Below are 18,053 nucleotides of genomic sequence, written 5' to 3' on the forward strand. Positions count from 1 at the left end.
ATATAAATACGGCCATATAAACGTGGCTTTAGTTTTCTCGTGGGACCATGATTAATACTGTGCACCTGTTGTCGCAGTGTGAATACACGTACAGATAGTGATGATGTTATGAGTTCGATATATTTCAGGAATTCCGTGCAAAAAAAAAATTCTTTTTCGACATATTCCCTATATCTGATTTAAAAACTAGTGCTTATTACAGTAAAATATTATAATTTAAGTTCACTAAATGTTCTTGAAATGTGCGAGTTTCAACTTTTCAACAAATAATAAATACGCTTGCTTCCAGTACGCTTGCAAATTTTAAGCACAGGAAATGCCACGTGTACTCACTGCGCATGCTTAAGGAGCATACGTTTCTCCTCCAACTTCCTGTGAACGAAGACATGTTTTATGTTTGACAGACAGTTGTAGGAGACGTAATATATGATTCCTTACGTGTGAGAAGGAATAACTCCGTAACCATGATCTTCTAGTAGCTAGCTGCTAAGCTAGCTAAGTGAAAGAATTTTATCTGTACCTCTGAACAGTGGCAATAAATACCGTATCAAGGGAGGTTTTCTTTCAACTGGAACGTAGTAAATTGCGTAGTAAATTGTGTAGGTTAGCTAGCTAGCTAACTAGCTAGATATCTGCAGCTTGGTTAGTTAGCTAGCTAGTTATCTAACGTTATTCGCTTAACGAAGCACCTCCAGAGTTCATCTTGCTGTTTCCTTTTCAATATGTCAAACGATGGTTTCACCTCTCAGAATGGGACTGGTGGAGGGACCTATACTAATGGTAAGTTATCAATAGATGTCTGTATGCTGGATAAGATAGTTAGTTCTATGTACATTTTATTACAGTTTGAATTTTGTTTACTGTAGTTTGGTTTCAGGGAACCTAGATAGCTAGCGTTAACTAACTTTAAACCTATAATGTGAATAATATCTAGCTAGCGGCTAACCTATTTAGCCAACTGCTTTAGCAAGATAGATAGTTAGCTCGCACACCGTCGTTTAATTATTTGTGAGGTAACTAGGCCCTGTTAGCCTTGTCCAGTAGCGTTGGACAGATAGCTAACCTAGGTTAGCTAGACATGTGGAAGACTTGAAACTTGTAGCTAAGATAGCTGTAGGGTACTTAGCTCTAGCTATCTGTGTTTCATGAATTGTGCCCAATCCCTGGTAGGCTAAGGTTATAGCTAGCTAACGTGTAATAACTTGTAAGGTAAAATGGTGTTATTGAGAACGAAGCAAATCGATTGAATCTAGCTAAATGTATAGCTAACTTTTTGCTGTGACGCAATTTAAGTTCGTCAGTTAGTTAGCTAGCTAGTTGTCTTGAAAATTAAACTTAAACTTTTAATTAGATAGCTAGCTAGGTGAATAGCTTGCAAATCCACTACCTAGATAATTTACAGTACAAATATTATAATGCTGCCAAAAATAGACGGATTTCCAAAACGTTGGATTGTCAAAAATGTTTGTGATTATCAAAAGCATACAATTAACGTTTTTTCAAAATTGTTGTTGACAATTTCATGTGGTCATCTTTTCATCAGTGACACTGAAGCACTTAAATACAAAGTTTGACTAAAAGCTGGAAGGTTTTTATGATCTTTAAATGCAAAACACGGCACACAGTCCTGAAGTATAAATGACAAAATTTAAACAGTTTAATTCTGATTTAAAGCTCATGTGATGCGGCCATTTTCAGCAATCATGTAAAGAAAATCAAAATGTGTTTAAGCATTTTAACCTGTGATCTAAATAGCCTATGATTGGTTTTGGCACGTATGGTTGTACATGTGGAATTCAGTACTTCACGTTTGTAGACCAATATTACGAACGTACTGTGTCGTCTTAGTGTCAGTGTAATTAATCGCTTAATTATATAGATTATATTCCATATGGCAATTAAGTGTATAAACAATGTAATCAACATTGTAATCACTTTTTCCTTTTCATTTTCAATTGATTTGTCTGTTTATTTACTTTTGTATATGTGTGTAGAATATTTTTGACTCTTGGTTCAATCTTAGCAAAATTGAGTCAAAACCTATTCCCCAAAAACAGTTTAGCAAATGGATTTTAATTTCCACCTTGCACTTGTCAGTATTTAAACAGGTAGAGCTAATAACAGTGGTAATTTTGCCTTGAAGAAGGAGTCATTTCTTATGTGGCGTGAGTTTTCCATAGAAGAAGAAACATGGCATAGTTCTCTTAAAAATAAAAATGTAGTAATATTTTTTTCATAATATTCATTTAGGTTCTGGCATTTTTAACAAAAACTTCGTAAAGCAGTTTTGTGATTACATCCACCTCACCAAAGAAAAATAAATGTAATTGTACACACAATGAGATGTCACATATCCTTTGAAAAACCATTGGAGATTCCCATAGGTCCCAGCCCACTCAATTAATTCATAATAAGCCTTTAAGAACCCTCTACTTCGCATGCTATTCAGAGGTCATCAGGTAGGCACCTTCAGAGTGGGAGGGGCAGTAAAAGATAAGGGAAGTAATAATGATTGGGTTACGTTACCTCTCCTAGAGATAAGAATATAGATAAAAGATGACTCCAGACTCAGTTGACTCCAGAATCAGTTGTTCTCAAGGCAACGCTCTTTTTATTTTAGACGTATCAAAAACCTTTTGTCAGTATGTGAATTAAAGTTACACTGACATGCAAAAAGTCATGGGACAGGAACTAGTATTATGTAGAACCCCCTCAAGCCCAGTGAAGTGAAGCAGCTCGACATGGCATTGATTCCACAAGTGGAGAGAAGATGTCTGGAGGGATGTTGAGCCATGCTTTCTGGATAGCCACCCACAGCTTTGTGGTATTTGTAGGTGCAGGACCTTGGGTGTGAATGCACCTCTCCACCACATCCCATGAAAGCATGATTGGACTCATGTCAGGGGAATGTATAGGCCACACCATTTGTTGGAACTCTTCAGAATGCAGCTTAAAGCAATTCTGACAACCTGGGCCTGATTACAATATACCATCATTGTGGGGGTAGATGAAGTCCATGGTTGCAAATGAAGTATCAAAAAGTAGCAGGTACCAGTCAATAACATGTTTATGCAGACTAGTGAACCCACCCCATGCAAGAAAAACACACCCCACACCAGTATGGAACCACCACCAGCCTGCATAATGCCTTCGTTAACCACTGGGATCCATGGCTTCATGGGGTTTGCACCACACAGGAACCCTATCATCAGCCTGAAACAACCATGACTCATGAGACAACGGCATATGTTGGCAGTCCTCTAGGGTCCAGTTACCAACCTCACAAGCCCATGTGCGGCACGGTCACTGGTGTTTTGGTGTTAACAGAGGCACTCTGGTGGGTCTTCTGCTCCCATATCCAATGGAAGCTAAAGAAAGCTGCACTGACTTGCAGATATGCATGTGGAGCCTCCTGCATTGAATATAGATGTAGTTTCTGCCAGAGTCACTTTTCTGTTTGCATGTACAATTCTTTCCAGGCACTGTCGGACATGATCATTAAGCCCCTGTGGGCGGTCAGTGGACTGTGGGTGGTAATGCCCCCTATGATACATATTCCTGGTACAGGGGTGACACGGTGGATTGAGGAATGATAAATATCTGCACAACTTTGGAAATGAAATACAAGTAGTACAATAATAAATACCCTTAATACTGTTTAGTAGAAGGGTTGTTATTTGCTATTTCCACATCTTACAATTTAATAGTTTGTGTATTTATGAGAGTGTCAGTTAGTTGTCTCTTAGTGTGTGGTCTACACCTTGGAAAGGAAACACTAGGGTGTTTCTGTATGAGTGACTATATACCCTTTGCTGAAATGTGCATAAACAAGAGATGCAAGCACTTAATGCATGCAATTTATTGTTGACACAAATTGCACTTAATATAGGCATAGAAGTGTTCAATGCTTCTTTTTGGAATTTCCCATGAATGCTAATTGATACTGTTTAGTTTGTTTTAGTCATAGCCACATACAGTTCTTAAATCAATTAAATCTACAAGGCAGACATTTTCATCATATTTTTGGAGCGCTTTGTGCAGATGTACTCCAGCCATCTGACAAATCAGTTATCCAATAAACAGAAGAAACATTCAACCGACTGCAATCCAAGTTTCAACAAAACATCCAATGAACTAATTAAAAAAGTAAGTAGAATTTTATATCTTTGCTAATGGCTGATTCCATCCTCTTGCAATATGCTGAATTCAACATGTTTAGCTACTCTTCTTCCATCATCTGCTATAATTTTAGTGATAGAGGTGTACATCCAGACTTTAGGAAGTATTGGAGAAATTTAGAATTTGGAAGTACAGCTTTTTCAAGTCTTCAATTCCGCCATCACATCCCTCACAGTGGGGCAAATGGGTGAAGAGACATCAAAATAGCCAAGCTGTGGCTTGTCCATGAATGCACCAGCATTGTGTTGCTGCTCCCTGACGATACGGTGCACCTTGCATAATATAATTCCAGTGTCTCTGTTGTTACATAGAACAGTATATTTACTACTTACCCAGAGATCAACATGAGCCATAGAACTGATGAATATGTATTTTATGGAGTGTCAGCCTTCCTATGAAAATCCATATATCAACCGTTTCTCCTTTGTGTAATTAGTTATTTTAGTTTCTGCTTACTTTTGTACAATCGTTTACATTAACATTTGCTTTTACATTCTTTACTTAATTCACATAAAAATGACATTTAAAAATAACATTTACAATGATATATTATTGGCTTTATTTTGTAGAATGTGTATCTCCAGTTCTGAAATAAATTCATGGTAATTAATTGAATAGTCATTGAAAAAAGTATAAAAGAAAGTATTTAAATTGTATAGTACCTTTTGAAGGACTAATGCTATACCCCATGCATGGTGGTGATGCTGTCACTTCACTTTTTATGGGGGAGCACGTTTCTCTAAGTTTGGCGGAGTGCTAATGTTCCAGAGTTGTTACCTTTTGGCATAGCTAGATCTGAATCCACTCTTGCACATTTATATACCTCTATTTTACACACATTAGTATATGACAATGTCTAATAATCTGTCCTCTCTTCCTGCCAAGGCACATCTACTCTTGGTGTAATGATGTTGCTGAGCTTTGACCCATCTCAGCTGTTGTGGCTCCCCCCCCTCCCCCCCCCGAACTCTTCCCTTGCTGTATCTCCTCCCACCTACACCCCACCCATCCACTTCTTCACTGCCCTGGTTCCCTCCTCTCCCAGGATATTAAGAAGGCTCTACAATGAGTGGGCAGGTGTTCATGTGTCATTTTGGACATGCTTACTCATCAGACCCAGTCTAGGACCTTTACAAACCCAGAGTACACCTCTTTCAGGGCAGTGGTAGCTGAGTGGTTATGGTGCTTGAGTAGTAATTGGAAGATTGCTAGTTCAAGTCCCACCACTGCCAAGTTGCCACTTTTGGGTCCCTGAGCAAGGCCCTTAACCCTCAATTGCTCAAGTTGTATTCACTCATAAAAGTCACTTTGTATAAAAAGCATTAGCTAAATGTAAATTTATTGATTACTTGTTCTTATTGCTTATATTGTTCTTGTTGTGGTATTTGTTGTCAGACAGAGGAGGATGAGCTCCCTTGAGTCTTGTTTCCTCTTAAGGTTCCTTCCTTAATCTCTTAAATGTTTTGCTTTCTTTCCACTGTTGCCTTTGGCTCATTGGGGACATAGACTCGAACATCTGTAAAGCTGTTTTGTGACAATAACTGCTGTGAAAAGCATTGCATATAAATAAATTTGACTTTGACTATTTTGGCACTCTATTGTGAGGTTTTCATTTCATTTACCTATTCATGTGAATTTTGAAAATGTGCTTTAAAAAAGTAAATTAAACAGTGAAAGCAAATACCAATATTCTAAAAATAATTTTTATGCTTGAATAAATGGAAAGGTTTGAACGCTAATAGAGGCAAATGGGACTAATTTGGAGGTTTTCCTAACATTGATGGCAAAATGTTACATTGTACTGCATCATCTGATGTTCTAACTAAACTGCTAAGAGTAAATATAGGGTTGCATTTGTTTCTTTACATGCACAAGGCCACCATGCAGTTTACATATCGTATGTGTTAATGTGCATCATCTTGAGGTTTTTGGCATAAAGGATGGAAATGACATTTCAAACGTAAGCAATAACATTTGCAAAACTGGTAATCCAGTTTATGTAGCACATTGTCTTGCAGGATGAAAGACCTCCTAGAACGTGTGTATGTACAAAATTAGACTTAAGTTGAAGATTAGGTAGTTCCAGTATAATACTTGTACATAGTTAAACAAAAACAATAAAGTCATATTAACTTTTATTTTGGGCAGGGGATTGTGTTGTGGTGTTTCCAAAAATCTCCAAATATTATTTTCATGTAATCTCTTATTACAAAGAATGACTTCTTTTTTTGTTCTTATTTGCAGATTTTGTTAGACTTTTTGGCTGTTTATTTAAAATATAGGCTATGGTTTTGTACAGACTAAGATGATGGCTGAGCTATGTGTGGTCATTTTTTAAAAAGTGCTATAGAAACTGCTGTTTGGTTTCATGCTTGATGGTTTGTCGAATGCTTAGCCTTTTTCATTGTAATCCCCAGGTCCTTTACTGAGTCCTATTGCACTTCAGCCCACAACTCAAGATTTCATGGAAGGCCAGGCAGGCTGTCCTACTATAGCACAGTCCAAAGCTCCATTGACATCTGGCACAAATCCCTCTAGGCCCTACCAGCAAGCCACTGAAGTGAGCATGTACCAAAACCCCTCTGGTTCATCCTTGCCTGTTATGCCACCTGTGGGACCTTTGCGGCCCATGCAACCCTCTCAGCCTGACCCAAATAACCACAGGATGTCCATGTCACCACCTTCACAGAGCTCCACAACCCTCCCAGTATCTAACAGTTACTACCAGCATCCTCAACAACCTACAAGCTGGCAGTATAGGGGACATCCTCAAATAGAAGCTCCTTCAAGTGGCATTCAACTGTGCCCTGTTCCAAGCCCTGGCCCAAGTCAAGTTTATAGAATGGGAACTGCCACACCATCTTCCTTCCATAGTGCATCTCAGTCTCCAGGACACTCACCAACATCTGCCTCTGGAAATAACCTCACCATGCCAGGTAGAGAGCAAACATTCTTTAATTTCCAGTTAATTTATTTTCAATTGGTTTAACTTTCATGTAATCTACATAATGTATTCTAAAACATTTTAGTCACCATTGGCCAGTTGGTGAAATTGTTAGTGTTTTTTCAAAATTACATTGGAACATTTTACATTGTGTGTAGGCTGCTCTGCATTGTGCAAAGTTGTAATAACTTATAAATTATACATGTATGATTGCTTAATTAACTAGATTATTGTAGGACAGTTTGGTGCAGTGTGTTTAAATGAAGCAGGGCTATGCCATGTCAGTTGTAATATTGAGCTACTGTCAAAAAGATTCTGATTTAGTATTTTTCAAACTTTTTTAAATTGATTTTCAAGAACAAGTACATGGCTCCCGATTGTTATATAGTTTACAACAAATTAGTGTTGATTAATCCAACTTGGTATAATGACCTTGCACCATCCCACTATATTGATTCCCGAGGGTGAATAGTGGTACAAGTTAGCCATTTCCCCAGGTCTTTAATAAAATGTAAAAAAATAAAACTATATTTTATTTTTTTTTTTTTTAAGTAAATGTGAGGTTTTCCATTTCATATATTTCATGAACAATCTCTTCCCACTTCCCATTGCTGGCTGCTAGAAACACCTTCAACGTGCATCTATCCTCTCCTACCAGAGTGTCTAGTGTGTCTATATACACAACTGAACAGGTCTTGGGGATATCCAAAACATGCAGTGTATTATTAATATAAGTCACAGCCTGCTCCAAGTAAAATAAAATTTTTGCAATACTTGTCTGTCGCATGCTGATGAACCACAATGTCTCCAACAAGGTTGGGGAATACCTAACTGCACTGATTTAACTTGGTCTAATAAAAATAAAATCTGATTAAGTTTGTTCAGTGGAATTCATGCCACATTATACTTGTGGTCATAGATTTCCACATACTCCACCAGGATGTTAAGTTTTTTCCCCAGGCGTCCCTGACTTATTCAGTTAATCAGATTTTTTTAAATTCATTCCTAGATAAAGTAATGAGACTATTCTATTAATGCCCTTAGAATAGACCTGTGCTACACAAAGAATTATAGGGTTCTCTTCTTACCAAGAGCCAGGATCTTTGGTCTCTGCGAAGTAGAGAAGTTCTAGATATCTGAAAAAACATTGGTTATTTTAGCCAAAGTCATCTTTCAGGTGATGAAAAGATAATGTCCCTTTTGTTTTAAGTGAACAGTAGGCCATCAGCCCCTTATGAATCCGGCTGATTTGTATTTTAACAGATCATGTATAGCTGCACAGTAAGTGTGTCTAAATAAATAAATAAAAGTAAATATTATCTTAGTAAAGCCAGCTCAGTAGTTCCAACTCTAGACATTTAAGCATCTGGTTAGTACTTAAATGTCTATAGTGTTAAATCTAGAAAGTGCATGTCCTCAGTGAGTACAGATTCATGCTTTAATGTGTCAAATGGGAAGCACATCTAAAGCTCAACAGAGAAAATGTAAAACAAACAGAACAATAATCAAGATGGATAACTATATGAAGACCTGGACTGATGTGGAATGTGCATGACATTAATAAAATTGATAATGTTTCTCTGTTCTAGTCAGCTGAACTTAATAACCCTAACTTTTATACTTGCATAAGCTGATAGAAAAATTTGTTTCTACAAGCTGCTTGCATTTAGTGCTTGAAAAAGTTCGTTTTACTGATTTTTGTGTTGCACAGACTAGTTGCATTAATGTCTTGAATTTAACCAGAAATCAGAAAACTGATACACACTGAACCAGTAACAGGTGGGTTAGTTATGTGCACTTAAGTGATGTACATATAAGCCTAATGGAGTCTGTGTGTTTGACATGCTATATTTTGAGTATATAGTTACATGGTGCTGTAGTTGCATACAAAGTTTGCATATTGTGAAGGTGGTTTATAAGTTAACCGCTACTGCTTTTATGGATTTGATATGTTACTATTAAGGGAAATGGTACCCATCTAACACTTGGGGGGGGGGGGGTAAATATTTAAAGAAGTGGATGATGTTTGCAGTTGTTGTATTCCTTCACTGTATTTAGTTTGCCCACAGTTGAGTGTAAATTGATTTGTTATTTTTATGTTTGTTTACTCTATACTTGTGGGTTCTTTTGTATATTGTGTTGTAGTTGTGACATATTACTGCATACCTTAGGGGGTGTTTTGAGTGCAGAAAAATATCCTTTTTATGACTGGAAAGATTACTCATTTTAAATGTCACTCAACCACCAACATATCCGGCGTAAACATTATCCTCCTGGGTTCATAATGTTCCAACTAGATCACTACAGGTGTCTACATACTTTAGGCCATACAGTGATCATCACACCTACATTAGATTATTTGACATCCCATTGCAAAATCAGGGTCATTAATGTAGTTTCTCCCTTTTTATGACTAGATCAGCCTCAATTTTTTTTATGAAGTGTTTCCTCAAGATTTTGGCACTTGTATGTGGAATTTGTCATCATTGAAATCATTTATCGTCAGGAATCATTGTTCTTTAGCAGCAAAGTATTTCACTGCAAAAGGTGATGCAATTCTACCATGTAACACTTCTGATCATCTTGAGACATTGGCTGACTCTCTCTGATTCTGTCTGGAACAGCTGCTGCATACCCTCTTCTGCCAGGACAGATGAGCAAGGCTGATGGCACTGTATACCAGTCACTGCCACCTGGTTATCAGAGCATGCTAGGAGTGCCTAAACCTTCTCCTGTGCTCCTTCCACCACAGCCTTACTCCTTGCCATCTCAGCAATACCAGCAGGTGCATAACTAAAAATGTTATTTATTTCAAATTTTCTCTGAGCTCTTGAACCGTGAAAGCATTCTTGGCTGCATGGCTAAGTAAATAAGAAAAATATTTAACAGTATAGCACTTGTTCTGGACAAAAGTCACAAAGTGCTTTACAGAGTGAGTTCATAGACATGTTAACAACAATAAGACAAATCAAAGTTAAAAACATTTAAAACCAAAAATAGAATAATTACAAAGAGCACAAGGACATAGAATACAGATGCGGGGCACTATGTTTACTCAGATGCCTATTTAATATGTGTTTTCAACTGTTCTTTAAAGTAATCAGCAGAAACTGCAAACCTCACAGATACAGGCAAGGTGTCCATAATGTAGGAGAAATGACCCCAAATGCTTGATGATCTTGAGTCTTTAAACAAGTACTGGGAACATGTAAAAGACCTAGATCACCAGATGTGAGGTGGGTATATAGTGATGGTCAGGCACACAAGCAGGAGCCTGGCCATGGGAAGCTCTAAAGGTAATTGTAAGAGTCTTATATTTAATCTTATAATAATCTAGAAACCAGTGAAGAGATTTTATTAAAGTATTCTTGCTGCTGCTTTCTGAATCGCTTGCACATGATTCAGAGTGGATATATTAAGTGATTTAAAAAGGGGCATTATGAGAAGAGCATCAGGGACAGAAGAAATATGTATCAATATTTCTACTTTATAGACTATAGAACTCAACTTGCTAATACTGCATTAATGAAAAAAGCAATATCTAGTCAAGTGTTTTATATCTGTATCAAAAGACAAAAACTGATCAGTAGAACACCTAAATTACATAGAGTAGGGTGAACAACAGAAACCATGACTTTGTTTAAGCAATAGATCAACCTTGTCTGTAGCAACAATCAATATGTCTCATCAGCATTAAGCTGCAAAAACCTATCCGCTATCCATATCGTAGTAGGTTCCAAACACTATAAAAGCTCAGTTAACCTTTGCAACTCCTGAGGTTTAAATGAGGTTTAAAATAAAGTTGGATATCATCAGCAAATAAATCAAATGCAATATTAAAACTTCTAATAATCTATCCCAAAGATAGTAAATATAAAGAAAAAGGCTTAGGCCCAAGCACTGTACCCTGCGGAACACCACAGCACAATGGGAAGGATGCAGAAATAAAATCTCCAATAAACACAGTAAAACTTCTGCCAAAGAGATGATCTTAACCAATCTAATGCTGTACCACATATACCCAATCAGTCTCAGTCACTTAATTGCAGTATTATGATCTACTGTGTCAAAATCAAGTAATACTAATATGGAACAATTCCTCTTATCAAGAGACATAGAAATATAGTTTGAGACTCAACAGTGCAGTCTTAGTAGATTGTCATTTTCAGAAACCAGAATGGAACAACTACTCCTATGCTTCTCCAAAATCTGATTAAAAAAGTAAGTTTAGGTACAGGTTTTGGATTTTTCACTAAGGGCTGGATAATAGCATATTTAAAATATGTGGGAATGCAACCTGAAGACAATGAAAAGTTTCTTATAGAATAAACTGCTGGACTAATAGTAGCTAAAACATTTTTTAAATGTTTAAAATAGTATTTAATAAGGCTATAAGATTTTGAACGTGAATATGTGATTTTAAGGATGCTTGATAAGATCAAAACCAGTATGCATGGCAAAAATGAAGTTTCCTGCATTTTTCATGTAATTTGTCTAGCCTCCTATAGGTCCAGCCCAGTTAAGTTCATCCTTGGCTGCATTAAGCCTACAGGCTCAGGCTCCTGAGGCTCTAAGAGTGGTCAACCTATTGCAGGAACGTAACCTATTGCCCCCTGGACCTATTCCTGCCCCAACACCTTGCTTGCCTCAGGACCTGCAGAAACTCAACTGCAACCCAGAGTGAGTGCATACTTATGTCAGAATTGATGTAGTAGAATGTGCTAACAAATGTATCCAATACTTAGCAATAATTAATTAAGTAAGAATTTTAAATATTTAGCTGTGTTCTTTGATATTGCAAGAAAAATGAAGTAATAGAACTTGAAAACATAATGGCTATGCTGTATTTTATTTATTTATTTATTTATTTATTTATTTTGTGTTGGTTTATTTGTTTTTGTAATAGATCTTTATACTTGTTCATTTACCTTTTATCTCTTTATCCCTGCAGGGTCTTCCGATGTACACTTACCAGCATCCCCCAAACACAGTCACTGTTAAACAAAGCCAGACTGCCTCTTGGATTGCTGTTGCACCCATTTAAAGATCTCTCAGTAAGTCAAGAATTCCAATTAACTGTAAGCAAACATTCCACATAAACTTTAGCTGAAATAAGTCTCTTCCTTTCCATGATGTCCAGTAGTGTTTGCGATCAAATTATTCACTAAAAGCAATATCCATGACTGCATCAGTTTTGTCACGCTACACTTCAACTGATTACAATGCACAGATGATGTTTTGGTGTGCACATGGCTGTAGCTGACACAGTGGGTAAACAAATGAGAGGTATCTGTTTTTGTCTAAGCTTCCTCTATTTGTTGAAACAGCTTCCAATTATGCCGATTGTACCTTGAAATCCTCTGTGAAGTAATTTGATAGCCCCCCTCACCCCCCCACCACCTTGGTACTCAATAGGTGTGAACGAGCATCACTCAAAGAAAATAGCTCTTTATGGCCCAACCGCAACCACGGAATCTAAACGAGGAGGGCGTTGGCTGTCTGTCAGGAACACTGGTATATGAATAATGTGCTAGTTGAATTTTCTGTGACAAAATCTAAAATTCTTATACCAGAAGCATGTTTTAAAAGGACAGGCACAATTGTTGTAGAAATATAACAAAAAATACAGTGTATTCAGCGTGGGATTTTTGGCAAACAGTTGCACATAGACAAAATTTTATAGATAGGTTTTATTGATAGATGTTCTGTATTTTAAGAATATTCAATGCTATCAAGTGATTTATTTGATTATGCCAGGTTGTTCTAGATGGAGTGGGTGCAGTAGGAGGTTTATGATATGATATTTTTATTTGCTTTTGACTGTGGTAACTGTCTTTTGACTGCGGTAACTATGTCTTATCGTATTAGATCTCAGTGCTGCTTTTGATTCATTATTATTAAATGCTGTAAGCACATGGTTGGGCTACTATTCTAAAAATAGTACAAGCCTTATTTCTGAGGGAGAACCTTTTCTGTTAATGTTGGAAATTATTTTTCATCTATGGCCACTACTGGCTATGGAATCCCCCAAGATGCAACATTAGGGCCTATCCTTTCGCATTGTATATGGTTCCTCTGGATGGTGTGGAAGAAAAATGGGGAAGTGTAAAATGTTATTTCTGCTAACACAACTTGATCTCCCATTAAAGCCCAACAATATTTGCTCTCTGAAGTTCCTTAATGAGTGACTTGAGGACAAGATGTATTGTCAATAGCTTTTTCCAACTAAAATAAGAAAAAACATTCCTTTTGATTATACCAATCACACTGCTAGGCTATTAAATCATCCAGGAGCATTCTCAGTATATAACTCCATGAATCATAAATCTTAATGTCATTTTGTTCCTTATGTTGTCAAGACTAGCATTTTTCAACTCAAACTGTTCAATCAATCCTTGCTTTACAAGACCTGGAAAAAGCAGTTCATGTATTTATTATACCTAGATTACTATAATTTCCATTCACCATAAATCAAAGCAACTAAAGGTACTTGACTTGTAACCGGAAGCTTGTGGGTTCAGTCCCCACCACTGCGAGGTTGCCACTGTTGGGCCCCTGAGCAAGGCTCTTAACCCTCAATTGCTCGTTGTACTCAGTCATAATTGTAAGTCGCTTTGGATAAAAGCGTCAGGTAAATGCTGTAAATGTAAATGAGCAAAGTCCTGTTTGCTTGCTCACGTCTTTGTACAAAAAAACAAATTAATTTCCTTTGTCATCTAACACATTATATCTGAGACTTTAGTTACCACACAATGTATGAAACAGCAGTATTCCTGAAAAGAAAGCTGAAATCCTCCTCTCTTAGATTTTGTGGTTGCTGTTCGGCCATGAACCTTTGAGTGATGCTCGTTCACACCTATGAATACCAAGATGTTAGCCCCCCCATCAAATTACTTCACAAGTGTTTACCAGATGCACCCAGAGTGCTTGGCAGTTGTTTTAACAAGTGACACTTGAAAAGGTAGATAGCTCACTTGCCTTGTATGGTCACCTATGAGGGAGGGCAATGCACATAATACACTGCTGGTGCGCTCTAGCCAGATAAGCTGTAGCACATGCCTGAGACACTGTTTGGTGGAACTGAAGCAGTCATTGATATTTTCAGTGGATAATTTGACTGGACAGTTCTTTTGGACTTAATGGAAAGGAAGAGGTTTACTTTAGCTGAAGTTTATGTGGAGTTGTTTTGGTTAAGTTATAGACTTTATTTGCCTTTTAGCCTATTTGCATCAAAGCTAATAGCAAAAGTTATTATCATTTAGCCTTTTAGCAATGAAGCTATTAACACTAAAGCTTATATTTCCATTTAGTAAACATTGTTGTGATAGCAAAAAAAATCTTGCATATTTTTGATGTATAATGACTGATGACGTTTTGGCATTTGGAGACATTTTTGGGCATTTTGGAGATGTCTTGGACACCTAGTGGAAAACACTGTATAGCTCCTTTTCATGTATCATTTTCTTTTACTCTCATGCTCAAAATTGTTCATTTTATCTGACAAGATCCTGGTGATATTGTAGAGCATGACTGAAATTTTATCTCCAGCATTCAAATACACATTATAAACCCCCCAAATAAAAGGTTCTTCTTTTTTTTTTCTCTTTTTTTTTGACATTTCCTTCTGTATTAAATGAGCTCAAATGGGTCCTAAATGATGGGGGGGGGGGGGGGGGGGGGGTTTAAATGTGAATAACTGTCTTGGCCAAGTGTCTGCTTCAATTTGAATTCTGAATGCTCTATCATTTTTCTATATATACAGTTTCAGATAACTAATCTTAGTGTAGAAGTACAAATCATTTAAAAATTTGAGGTGTGCGCACACAGGTTAAATTGTATATTACATGCATTGCAAAGTCCTTTACATTGACATTTTTACTTGTCTCTCTACAGCAGCTACCTGTGGTCACATCCAGCAGTATAGTGCGCTGTCGTTCCTGTAGGACTTATATTAACCCATTTGTGTCCTTCCTGGATCAGAGAAGATGGAAGTGCAACTTATGTTATCGAGTCAATGATGGTAAGAAAGATTTAAAGGTTAAAGTAAGTTTTAATGTTTAAATTAAGTGTGTTTGCCTATATAGGATTAAATAATGCAGAGGATTTGTTTAACTACTGGATCACTATGCGTTTTGCTTTGTTCTAGTTCCTGAGGAGTTCATGTACAATCCTGTCAGCAGATCATATGGAGAGCCACACAAAAGGCCAGAGGTCCAGAATGCCACTATTGAGTTCATTGCTCCTTCTGAATACATGGTAAGCGGCTTTGCCCTTCAGTGTTAAACGTCCTCTCCCTCAAAGTACCTCTCTCTCCTGTTCTGTCTTCAAGATCTGTGTTTAGACAGCATTTGAATTTTATTTAAAAGATTTTTGCACCAAGATTTGTAACACTAATCTTGTTTACACTAATATTGAACTAAACCTGTAAGCCCTCATTGACAGCTTTTAATAAGTAATTTGGTATTGACAGAGTACATTTTAGATAGATGTTTTTAACTTGCTTTTATAATTGCTTTGTATTTTTTATTTTTAAAATTCTAAATGTTTATGTAGATATTTACACATATAGCAAAAGCTTTAAGTGATTTTAATTTTTTTTTTTACATGCATGTACATTAAGTTGCCAGTTTATGATGTTCACCTGTTAAGTAAGCACAAACAACAACAAGTATAACTGAAACCTGTGTAACTGAAACCTGATTCTGCACCCGTGGTCCCTCACAGGCCCATTCTAGCATACTAAAATGAATCACTTGATAGCATGGGATAGTCTTAAAATACAGTCCATCCATGTAAAATTTCTTGCATACCACTATACTACTTGTATACCACGCATACTACCTGCATGCCACTTTTCAGCTGTCTACATGCAGCCATTTGTTAGAAATCCCACACTGAATTCAGTTTTTCCTCTGTTTACACATCAATCACGCCTCTCCCTTTAAATGGCCTTTTTAAAAATGCTTCCGGTATAAGATTCAGAGTTTGTCATAGAAAACATAGAAAAAAGTTACTGTCAGAGCAACTGTGTGACACATTTAAACAGTATACAGAATGTTAAAGTTCTTTATTTGCTTGCTCACATCTGTACAAAAACAAGTGTTCATTTCCTTCATAACCTAACACCAAAATATGCAAGCCTTTGGTTACCGCACAGTGCACGTAAGTCACATAACAGTGTTCATGAATAGAAACCTAAAGCCCTGTTTAGATTCTGTGGTTGGTGTTAGGCCAAAAACAGCTATTTTCTTTGAGTGATGCATGTTCACACCAATGAGTACCAAGGTTTTAGCACCCCTACCCACCCCCTCATCAGATTACTTCACAAGTGTTTACCAGAGGCACCCAGAGTGATTGACAGCTGTTCCAACAAGTGGCGCTTCCTCAGCGGAAAAGGTAGACAGCTCACTTGCTGTCTTCCAGTTTACCATCCTCAATACCCCTGAACTCTGAGAGCTACACGTTTACCTAAGATGAGAAGTATTTAATACATTGTTTTAAATACTAAGATTGTGTCTGAGTCCTGAACATTTGACAGGAAGGTTATTGCAGAGCTTGGGAGCTTTACCTCAGAAGGCAGAGCCTTTTCCTATAGACTTCCTTATTCTAGGTACCAGTGGTACCAGCCTGCACCTTCTGATCAAACCAGATGTGGCAGATCATAATAGACCAAGAGTTTAAGGTACTGTGTGGCAAGACCATTATTATTTTGTAAGGCATTAGAACTATCTTATGATTAGTGTCAAGTTTTACTGAGAGCTGTGCAATGTAGCTAAGATGGGAGTAATGAGTTCAAACGTTCAATTTCTAGTAAGAACTCTGGCTGCTAGATTTTGTAGTAACGAGCTTGTTTATGCATTTACTGGTACCACCAAGATAGTATGGCATTACCGTAATTCAATATTGACAATAAAATATGGACTAGCTTTTCTGCAAGGATAGTATTTTTCCAGTCTTTGCAAGGGAAAAAGGCTGTCCTAGAATTATTTACATGAGCTTCGAATGATGTATTGGGATCCATTACGCCAAGATCTTTAATCTTTAAACATGGTGTAACTGGGAAACCATTTAAGGTTTGTTATATAATCAGAGATCTTACTTTTGTCTGCCTGTGGGTCCAGTAGGAACACTTGGGTTTTGTCAGGATTAAGTAAGATTAAGTTTCTCAGCATCCAGTGTCTGATGTCCTTGACGCATTCCTCAGTTATATTAAGATGATATTTGTCTTCTGGTTTGGATAAGGCATTTAACTGAGTGTCAACATAGCAGTGGAAACTAGCACAGTGCTTATGAATAAGTTTACCTATAGGTATATATAAAGAGGGTAAACCAAGGCCCCTATTACATATCCTTATGAGACACCAAAACTAACCTTGGTGTATGCTGAAAGTCTCCCTTTATGTTCACAAACTGGTAACGATCAGCTAAGTAAGATTTAAACCAGGAAATCCCTTAATCCTTACAACATTTTTGAGTTGATCTAGTCAAATGTGATCTATAGTATTAAATGCTGCACTGGGATCAAGCAATATAAGCAAAGAGAGACAGCCCTGTTCAGAAGCCAACAGGTCACTAACTGGTTTAATCAGCACCAACTCTGCACTATAAGGAGGCCTAAACCCTTCTGGTGCAGATATGAGCTCAGATGTTGAGGTACAGATATTTCTTGTATCTTAATCAGTCTATAGTTTGACAATTGACATTGGACAAGGTTAGGTTTCTTGATCAGAATGTTGTTGGATAGGTAAGTACTGTAATTCCTTTATTGACATCACATTAATACTCTAAATAATTATTTATTTACTTTTTTATATTCTCATTGAGAAAATATAAGCTCATTACTATGTGATGTAAGCTTTAATGTCAGTTTTATTCCTAGTTATTTGTTATTTTCTATTAGGGTGGTAATGCTTTTCTATAATTAAGAACA

General features: G+C 37.0%; 1 protein-coding gene across 5 annotated transcripts in view; it reads left to right on the forward strand.

Annotated features, from left to right (window-relative positions):
- Nucleotides 1-370: 370 nt before the first annotated feature.
- The window catches only part of LOC113570368 (protein transport protein Sec24A), a 54,997-nt gene continuing 37,314 nt past the window's right edge, over nucleotides 371-18,053 (forward strand). Inside the window, exons 1-8 of one of the 5 annotated variants that reach the window (XM_035526961.2) lie at nucleotides 371-780; nucleotides 4,030-4,146; nucleotides 6,597-7,115; nucleotides 9,748-9,908; nucleotides 11,622-11,803; nucleotides 12,075-12,177; nucleotides 15,017-15,143; nucleotides 15,270-15,379. In XM_035526961.2, the coding sequence (XP_035382854.2) occupies nucleotides 6,644-7,115; nucleotides 9,748-9,908; nucleotides 11,622-11,803; nucleotides 12,075-12,177; nucleotides 15,017-15,143; nucleotides 15,270-15,379 (1,155 nt within the window). In that variant the 5' untranslated portion in view covers nucleotides 371-780; nucleotides 4,030-4,146; nucleotides 6,597-6,643. The other 4 variants (XM_035526962.2, XM_035526963.2, XM_035526960.2 and 1 more) reach the window with 4 other exon arrangements.

Source organism: Electrophorus electricus, chromosome 8 (genome assembly GCF_041902795.1).
Source record: "Electrophorus electricus isolate QZ-2024a chromosome 8, ASM4190279v1, whole genome shotgun sequence".
Lineage (NCBI taxonomy): Eukaryota > Metazoa > Chordata > Actinopteri > Gymnotiformes > Gymnotidae > Electrophorus > Electrophorus electricus.